Here is a 10,535-nt window from a genome sequence, read left to right as displayed (position 1 = left end):
AAGAAGTAGAGGAAAACAATAGAATGCAAAAGACTAGAGATCTCTTCAAGAAAATTAGAGATATCAAGAGAATATTTCATGCAAAGATGGGCTCAATAAAGGACAGAAATTGTAGGGACATAACAGAAAAGGTTTAAGAAGAGATGGAAGAATACAAAGAGCTGTACAAAAAAGATCTTCACGACCAAGATAATCACATGGTGTGATCACTTACCTAGAGCCAGACATCCTGGAATGTGAAGTCAAGAGGGCCTTAGGAAGCATCTCTACAAACAAAGCTAGTGGAGGTGAGAGAATTCCAGTTGACCTGTTTCAAATCCTAAACGATGATGCTGTGTGCTACACTCAATATGCCAGAAAATTTGTAAAACTCAGCAGTGGCCACAGAACTGGAAAAGATCAGTTTTCATTCCAATCCCAAAGAAAGGCAATGCCAAAGAATACTCCAACTACCTCACTATTGCACTCATCTCACATGCTAGTAAAGTGATGCTTAAAATTCTCCAAGCCAGGCTTCAGCAATATGTGAACCGTGAACTTCCAGATGTTCAAGCTGGTTTTAGAAAAGGCAGAGGAACAAGAGACCAAATTGCCAACATCCACTGGATCATAGAAAAAGCAATAGAGTTCCAGAAAAACTTCTATTTCTGCTTTACTGACTATAGCAAAGCCTTTGACTGTGTGGATCACAATTATGTACTGGTTGGATCTCCTCGCAGTCCAAGGGACTCTCAAGAGTCTTCTCCAACACCACAGTTCAAAAGCATCAATTCTTCAGCACTCAGCTTTCTTCACAGTCCCAACTCGCACATCCATACATGACTACTGGAAAAACCATAGCCTTGACTAGACGGACCTTTGTTGGCAAAGTAATGTCTCTGCTTTTTAATATGCTATCTAGGTTGGCCATGATCACACTTAAATTTGGAAAATGGGTGGATTGAGTGAGTTTGGAAAGACCAGGTGTATGGAAGGAAGTTCACAGATTTGAGAGAAACTTTGAAGCTTGAGGTGCCTTTAAAGTAACTCAAGCAGAGTTCAACTAGAGATTTGTGTACTTGTAGATAAAACTTGATGCCAAGAGCATGGCTGAAACTTCAGGCAAGCCCAAGATACAGGATTTTCATAGCACCACCACTAACTGCTCACTTATGTGAAGGAGAAATGCTGCTACCTTATCAGTAAACAGGATGTTGCAACCATCCAGCCATCACATGACAGCCTCCCTAGGCGAGCCCTGAGGAACAGGATGCCCACCATCTAGCCATCAGTTGATGAGCCAACAGTGCATGCTGAAGACTCAAGATGAGGACAGGATACCAGGATACTTGGCCCCAGATAGCTGACATGTGTATCAAAGGAATGATTTCATTGAGCCCAGACTCTTGCATCTTCCCATACATAGAAAAGCACTTATTTCCTTGAGATGTCGGGTTTTCTTTAACAGTACTCTTCTGATCTTCTGACTACCTGGTCTTCGTTGATTACATCCTGGCTGGCCCCCTCACTCTATCAGAATAGTCCTTCAGAGTGATTTCAGAGTACTGGCTCCCAGGTTTCAAGTCTTCAGAAAATCCATCAAATAAAACAGAATTCTCACCTTTTAGTTTGTGCATTTTTTCCAGTCACTTATCCCCCCTCACCCAGGTAATAGTAAACAGTTGATTCCAGTAAACAGTATGCCAGAGAAATAACTATCAATACATTTATATTTATATTTATATATAATATATTTAGTTGGCTAATTTGTTAACCTAATCTTATCAAAAAAAGCATCAGTGCCTTGGAATAAAGCATCCAATTTATTTCTTTACACATTCACCCTTAACTAGTTAAAAGAAAAACCTCATTTTAACTTGGTACCACAATATACTCCTTCACTGTGAAACATTTACAAATAGGGCCAACTCCAGAACAAAAGAATACAGGATATGAGTATAAATGTATAGATGTATTTTGATCCAAACATGGGAAAAAAAAACTAACATAATTGTGATCAAAATTTGTAATCCCCCCCCCCTCAAAAAAAGGGCAAGAGTCTTAATTAGAGTAACTATTTTAATGTTTTTTCTTTCTTTCTCCACTTTTATTTGATGGATTTTCTGAGGACTTCAAACCTGGGAGCCAGGACTGTGAAATCACTCTGAAGAACTACTCTGATGAAGTGAGGGAGGTGATTTTTTACGTATTTCTTTAGTAAATGGTTCTGTTCAAATCAGCTACAATCTTGGTGACAGAACCATCCTTCTAGAAACTCTCCAAAAAGTACTATTAATAGAAGTACTTGGCATGTGATTAAAGCAGGAAGAGATGGTGCAGAAAGCTACCTGGATTTGGGTGGGATAAATGTAACAGAAAATGTAAAATGTATTCTTTTTAATGGCTAATACTCCATTGTGTATATGTACCACACCGAGCCTATAATACAGTGAAGCCAGAAAGAAAAACACCAATACAGTATACTAACGCATATATATGGAATTTAGAAAGATGGTAACAATAACCCTGTATACGAGACAGCAAAAGACACAGATGTATAGAACAGTCTTTTGGACTCTGTGGGAGAGGGAGAGGGTGGGATGATTTGGGAGAATGACATTGAAACATGTATAATATCATATATGAAACGAGTTGCCAGTTCAGGTTCAATGCATGATACTGGATGCTTGGGGCTGGTGCACTGGGACGACCCAGAGGGATGGTATGGGGAGGGAGGAGGGAGGAGGGTTCAGGATGTGGAACACGTGTATACCTGTGGCAGATTCATGTTGATATATGGCAAAACCAATACAGTATTGTAAAATTAAAAAAAAAAATTATAGCCAACCCAAGTTTTACCTAAAAAAAAAAAAAAGTGTTACTCATTTTAAGGGAATTACTAATATTCTGTATTTTTAGTTCATTCTTATAAACAAATTTTCATTAAAAATTATGAACAAGCTTTATATTTAAAAAAAAAAAAAAAGAAAAGAAAACGTCAAGACTAAGATGAGCTTCCCTGGACACAAATACTGATTTCTACATTGAAGAAACATCATCCTTAAATTTTATAAATCCCATGGCAACAACATATGAACCCATAGTTTTCCAAGGTTGTGTCTGGGAAGTTATTATAAATAATCAAGAATTACAATTAACTGAATTAGGAGCAAAAGGTGGCTCAAATGTAGGTGACTGTGATGGGACAGCCTGTGGATACAATGTGTGCAAAAATAGGAGTAAATATATAGTAAATGGCACAACTTTTTCTTGTAGCTGCTTGCCACATTGGGCTGGAAACACATGTGACCAGTCTGTACTGTTTGAATAATCTTTGCCTCCACCAATCTCTATGTATACCTGACCAATTATTTTCTTACAGTTGTTTGTGCTCTGGGTTGGGTGGGATGGTATTGTGAAAACAATACTTCCTTTTCAACTGCAAAATGCATGGCTAATCCTTACATTAAATACATTGATCCAGATTACAGAATGAGAAATCTTCAGTTCACTACTATATCCTTCAATTTTGGTACTACTGAAACTGAAGGTTTAATTGTATGGATAGGAAAAGCTCAAAATGAAGAAAATGGTTTTCTAGCAATTGGCCTCCACAATCAGACCTTGAAAATAGCAGTTAACTTAGGAGAAAGTATCTCTGTATCTATGATTTATAGCAATGGGACATTCTGTTGTAATAAATGGCACCATTTAATCGTAATTCAAAATCAGACTCTTATTAAAGCCTACCTAGATGACAACCTAATTCTGAGGATACTGATACAAACAAAAAATGTGTTGCTTTAACCTATGAAGGTATTTGTTATCTAGGAGGCTTTGAATATGGCCAAAAGGTAAATATTGTTACTCAAGAGATTTTTAAAAGAAATTTTGCTGGCAAAATCAAAGATGTATTTTTTTCAGGATACAAAAAAAAAAAAAAAAGTTAATTAAATCAGGATACAATGTTTGTAATGCTGATGAATCAGATTAGGTTAACAAATTAGTAATTTAAATATATAATACATATATATATATAAATGTATTGATAGTTATTTCTCTGGCATACTGTTTACTGGAATCAACTGTTTTCTATTACCTGAAGTAGTTTAAATGTTAAGTTCTTTTTATATAAGCTTATAAAATATAGCTGAAGAAAAGACTCTGGTCATTTTATCCAACATCCAATTTATCTGAGTCCTGGTTTTCACTCCATTAGTGTTTATTCATCTGTAAATTGTTTTTAAATGAAATTTAGGTGAGAATAAATTAGTGATACAAAGAAAAATAAAAAAAGGTAAAAGGTATTAACCAAAGGAAAAATTTAAATTAAGAAAGGAAATATCATAGTCTATTACATGGCTCAGCTGTGAATAGTTACAATTGAAATAATGTGAAATTTGAATATGAACCTAAGTAAGCCAAAAATCACTGAGTGATTGTGGGGAGGCAGAAAATGGGGGAAAGGCGAGTTGGCTGTTAAAGGTTAAATCTTTGTCTTCCAGAGCAAGTTATCAAAAGATATTCATTTTTTTAAGTAAAAAAAAAAAAAAAAAAGCATATACATGTCACTCACAAATATAAAGGCAAATATCCTAAGAAACGTCTAACTGATTTGAAAGCAGTTACTTCTGGAGAGCAGTGCTAACACTGTTGGGTTTTGTTTATAAACCTTGTAGAATTTCTTGACATTTTAAGCCATGTACTTGTATGACTCACTTTTCACTTTCATGCATTGGAGAAGGTAATGGCAACCCACTCCAGTGTTCTTGCCTGGAGAATCCCAGGGACAGAGGAGCCTAGTGGGCTGCCGTCTATGGGGTCACAGAGAGTCGGACATGACTGAAGTGACTTAGCAGCATTCAATTCTACAGGTCTCCAAATTGAGCTTAAAATAGGTTCCGAATAATGTTATTGAAAATTTTTGTCCTGCTATCTGTACCTTTAAAAGCATAACTGAGGAAGTCCATTTTGCCCAAACATCCGTTACTAACATAATTGTAAACATTTGCACCGTCCCTCTATTTAGACTGCGAGGTAGTTATCATTGCTGTTGTTACTTAACATTTTCAGTTTGGGATTTACGACAATTTTGCCACCAAAAAAACCACCTGACAACACATGACTGACAGAAAGTACTAACAGGTAGAACACGACAGTAAGGAGGAAAAAAATCTTAGTAATAAGGAGCATGTGTAAAGTTGAGAAGAAAAACTCTATAATTATCTATTAAATGGAGAAAAGATTTTACACACATAGGACTGATGCACACTTAACTTCCGAGTGCTATTAAAAAGCAAAATCTGCCTGTTCAGATTCCAGTCTATACAAACAAGCTAAGTGAACAGTTTATCACTGCAAAATCTGAGATTTTTTTTTACTTACTTTTGCCCCTATACTGCAATCAGAAAGCTAGTTTAGAAAAGCTCCAGAATGAAAGTTAAGAACTTTCGTGTCATTTGATGAGATACAAATGCCCCCATCCATACTATTACCATCAACATTCAAAAATGTGTGAGCAAAATATAATGTAAGGCAAAACTGCAAAGTCTCTATGCATTGATTCAAAAGTTTTAACAGAAACCACACAACTCCAACATATGCTGAAAAACTGCCATAAATCTGCTTTAGTCCATACCATTTAACTTTGGAATTATTGAGATCACAAATGCTCTAAATTCTTTTTAATAGCTGACTTTTAAATGTACACATTTTATGCATAAAGGCAAGAAAGTTGTTCTAGGAAGGTTATGAAGGCTTTGCCTAAATCACACACCCTTCACATTGGGTTTTTTCTTTAAAGAGTCACTTCCCAAAGTATAGCTGAAGGACCCCTGAGGACCCCTAGATATTTTCAGGGAATCCACAAAAAGAGTGATTCCTTTCTCAACAACAAATCCATGGGAAGTCAGATTTCCTTCATCATATTTTGAACAAAATGACACTACTACTAAACATTAAATACAGAAGAGAGTCCAGCCATCTTAAGTCAGATATTAGAGATGTACAAATATGAAAACCACCACTCTATTAACTAAATTGACTTAGCTTGGAAGTTATATTATATAAAATATTAACACAGAGTAAGATTACTGTCAAACAAGTATTTATTTTTACAATTAGGGCACTCAAAGCTGGTGTTCTGGGACAACCCAGAGGGGTGAGATGGGGAGGGAGGGGGAGGGGGGTTCAGGATTGGGGACACCTGTACACCAGTGGCTGATTCATGTCAATGTATGGCAAAAAACTACAACATTATAAAGTAATTAGCCTCCAATTAAGATAAATAATTTAAAAAATAAAGTGCTCATGATAAAATTTTGATTTCTAATATGCTAAGTATAGACAATTCATAAAAACAAAAGCTCTTTAGAGGTTTCAGTAATTGTTAAGAGTATAAAGGGGTCTTGAAACTAGTTATCTTTGAGAACTGCTGCTTCTCACAGCTGGCATCTTACATTCAGATGCCTTCTATACCTCACTGCAAGCACTGCATAGGGTACTGCCACCACTGAATTCCAAGAATTGAGCAAATGCCTGAAGAATAGGCACAAGACTGAAAATTGCAACCTAGAGTCTGTCGGTAAAATTCATAGGTCAAAATGGTTAAAATATTTTTTCACCTTAAAATCCAAAATTTCATGTGGTAAATTATCAACATTTGTTTTTGCTATCCTAAAGTGATGACAGTGTTCAGGATGATTTCCTATGTGACATGCTTTTCCAGCACACAATAAAAATAATAAAAAACTTTCAGATAATTTTACTACAAATGGCATGATGCTTCTGTAACAAAAGTGATGAATATAAACATGAGAACATTTTTTAAAGTAAGCTGAAACACCTTAGCCAAGAAATTACACTTCTAGCTATTTACATAATTTTTGTGTTTCAACTCACACATTCATGTACCCTCTTGCTCTACACATGAATTAATGAAATTCTTTACGAAACAAATCAAAAAATCAGGGTGTTTAGCACCTTCATAATAGAAGTCACCAATTTTACTCATGATTTGCTTTGGAAAGCAAACTACTTATTAACCGGTACAGTTACATATAGCTGTTTTCAGTATTTTTAACAGTGGCTGGGCATAAATCAAGTTCTGTGCATTCTAGGAGCTTGCTGATGAAGAACCAGGTCTTATTAAAGCAAATAGTTCAATGTATGAACACATCAGTTGCATTATATCCATCTCCTCAGATCCCTCGAAAACTTTAGGTCAGGTTGCTACTTACTAATGACCACAAAGGGCAATAAACATAATCAACAATTATCACACATACAAAAACATGTTAATATTCAAGAAGCTTGTCACTCCATTTTCTTCCCTACCGTTTGTATTTTTCCTTAACTTTTAAGCATTTACATGGCCTTAGATGTTTTATTCAAAAGCAGAGACATTACTTTGCCAATAAAGGTCCATCTAGTCAAGGCTATGGTTTTTCCAGTGGTCATGTATGGATGTGAGAGTTGGACTGTGAAGAAGGCTGAGCGCCGAAGAATTGATGCTTTTGAACCGCAGTGTTGGAGAAGACTCTTGAGAGGCCCTTGGACTGCAAGGAGATCCAACCAGTCTAAAGATCAGTCCTGGATGTTCTTTGGAAGGAATGATGCTAAAGCTGAAACTCCAGTACTTTGGCCACCTCATGCAAAGAATTAATTCATTGGAAAAGACTGATGCTGGGAGGGATTGGGGGCAGGAGTAAAAGGGGACAACAGAGGATGAAATGGCTGGATGGCATCACCGACTAGATGGACGTGAATTTGAGCGAACTCCGGAAGTTGGTGATGGACAGGCAGGCCTGGCATGCTGCAATTCATAGGGTCGCAAAGAGTCAGACACGACTGAGCGACTGAACTGAACCGAGATGTTTTATAACTCCAAAAGACTTGTAATTAAGATCTCGTTCACTACAATTTAAGCAAGTTAATAATGTAAATAATGGCCCTCAAAGTTGTAAATCTCAATCCCTGGAATGTGTAAATAGGCTAGGTTACACAGGGAAAGGAGAATTAAGGTCACAGATGGAATTCAAGTTGCTAATCAGTGGACCATAAAGTAGGACTGTCCTGGACTATCTGTATAGACCCACTGTGCTCACAAGGGTCATTAAAAGTGGAACAGGAAATAAGAAGGGTCAGACATGGCAGAGAGTAAAACTCATGTCACTGATCTGGAAGACAGAGAGAGGCGCCATGTGGCAAAGTAGGCGGGTGGCCTCCAGAAGATGGAAAAAGAAAGGAAATGAGTTATTTTCAAAGCCTCCAGATAAGGAATGCACCCTCTGACACCAGAGATACCCATCAGACTTTACTTCATAGAAGTGTAAGATAAATCTGTGTGATTTCAAGCCACTAAACTTGTAATAATTTGTCACAGCAGCAAAAGGAAACTAATAAAAGACGACTGGCAAATGAGGGTTTGAAATGAATACAAACTCTGCACATCTGTACAGAACCCATAGACTTTTGGCCATGTCTTCTTGCTCACTCTGAGGCACGGGTGGTCCACAGGTAGATGAGACAGCAGGAAAAAGGGCTGTGACAGGTAAGTGCATTCATGAGGCTTGTCCCTCTTCCGTTCTCCAGCGTCAGAGAACAACCAAACCACTGGACTTCGGAGAAAAAGTAGAACTGAGCTAGGACTCAAGTTCTGACAACAGCAATATAACCTCAGGGCAGTACCGGTTTCTGAGTACCAGTTTCCTCAGCTCTAAGATAAGTCTTCACCTTGCAGGCTGACCAAGGTTCACATAAAGCACTCAGCATGAGGTCTGACCCACAGAGGGTACACAGAGGCTTTCTTACAGACACAAGGATTACAAGGAGTGGACTTGGTAAGCACTGAGACATCCTGGTACATTTTATTTAACAAGTGTTTAAACTATCATACGATTGTTCTAAATTTTTTAAAGCATCAAACTGTTTTTAAAGACCAAGCTTTTCTTAAAACAGGAGAAACAGAGGGATGACTTTCACTAGTTTGTGTAAGGAGGTTGGTAGGTAAGACAAAGCATGAGAATGGCTTTGGAGCTACTGCTCCTCACTGAAAACTTTTCTCATTTTCCCTTTCTTTTCTCACAAAACCCTCTCAAAATACTCAATATATCCATACTTACTCTCCACAGTAGTCAGTCCCCGGGGTTAAGAGACCTGGTTCCAGCATTCAGTAGCCCTGCAATCCCAGAGGATGGTCATTACTAACAGAGAGCTACATGGAATCTACCATGATTCTACTAGACATGAACAAAGAATTTTACATTTCCCAGCTATATGTATAAAAACTATTTGCTAAGAGTAATCAAAAACTGACTTAAAGGCTTTCCTCAGTTGGTTAACCCATTCTTCTTTACTTGTATCTTGCAGAAGAAACCTGTTGTCTGATCAGTTGGATCAGTGAAAGCACATTTACTGAGATACAAATTGTTGATTTTCCACACCTGTGGATTTCCGTCTTTGAATTCAACATCAGATGGGGGGAAAAAATTCCAGAAAATTCCAAAAACTAAAACCTGAGTTTACTGTACACTGCAAACTATTAACATAGCATTTGCCTCATATTTACAACTATTTACATAGTATTTACATTGTATTAGACTTACAAAATTATAAGTAATCTAGATAGACATGATTTGAAGTATGTAAGTACATAGGTTATATGCAAATTTATGCCCTTTTATATAAGGGACTTGAGCATCCATGGATTTTGGTATGGGGGGGGGGGGGTGCGGCCAGGAACCAGTTCCCCACTGATTACCAAGGGATAATTATATGTGAAATAAAAAACCTAAGGTTTCTTTGGTTTGGGGGCTTTTTCTTGGTAAAACTTAGTAACAATTTCTTCATAATGATGCAAAAGCTGACTGACCTTAGTTTTTTTTAATCTGCACTGATTTGTTTTCTAACAAGCTAGTTTCCAAAAGAAAAAGTGCAAATTAAAAAAAAAAAAAAAAAAAAAAAAAACCTTTTATTTAAATACAAATCCTCTTGTTTCAGAACCTGTGCTGTACGCTGTGATTAGCCCCTCAGTTGTGTCCGACTCTTTGCGACCCCATGGACTGTAGCCCGCCAGGCTCCTCAGTCCATGGGGATTCTCCAAACAAAAACACTGGAGTGGGTTGCCATATCCGTCTCCAGGGGATCTTGCCAACCCAGGGAATGAACCCAGGTCTCCTGCACTGCAGGTGGATTCTTTACCATCTGAGTCACCAGGCAATCCTGTTTCAGACTCCAGGTGATGATAAATTTCATCAGATAAGGATGAAAAAAAAAAGGGATTTTAAGTTGTTGCAAATTAGACAAAATGATTTGGTTTTGAATTTCCACTCATTTTCTCTCCAGTTAAAACCAGCAAGGCTGATTCAGTTTCAAAACCCATTATCTGTAAACTTTTTAGGAAAACAAACTTATCTTCCTAATTTTGTGAAGTCATGTGCATTTTTCTTCACTAATACAGGTAAATAAAAATACTGGCTTTTCTTTCTCTCCTTTTGGTCTCAAGGATTAGCATCATTTGGTAGCTACTACTTTAAAGCAATCAATATAGTATTATG

The 10,535-nt window shown here is 37.1% G+C and overlaps 1 protein-coding gene across 2 annotated transcripts in view; it reads right to left on the bottom strand.

The window, feature by feature from the left end:
- Nucleotides 1–6,068: 6,068 nt before the first annotated feature.
- PHF3 (PHD finger protein 3) overlaps nt 6,069–10,535 on the bottom strand; it is a 96,400-nt gene continuing 91,933 nt past the window's right edge. The window contains exons 16-17 of one of the 2 annotated variants that reach the window (XM_055534752.1): nt 9,102–9,157; nt 6,069–8,597 (exon numbers count right to left, since the gene is read on the bottom strand). In XM_055534752.1, the coding sequence (XP_055390727.1) occupies nt 9,114–9,157 (44 nt within the window). In that variant the 3' untranslated portion in view covers nt 6,069–8,597; nt 9,102–9,113. The remainder of the gene's footprint in view (nt 8,598–9,101; nt 9,158–10,535) is intronic. The other variant, XM_055534753.1, reaches the window with a different exon arrangement.

Source organism: Bubalus kerabau, chromosome 9 (genome assembly GCF_029407905.1).
Source record: "Bubalus kerabau isolate K-KA32 ecotype Philippines breed swamp buffalo chromosome 9, PCC_UOA_SB_1v2, whole genome shotgun sequence".
Classification (NCBI taxonomy): Eukaryota; Metazoa; Chordata; class Mammalia; order Artiodactyla; family Bovidae; genus Bubalus; species Bubalus kerabau.
The sequence above is the reverse complement of the archived record's forward strand: the minus strand, read 5'-3'. Positions and strand labels throughout refer to the sequence as shown.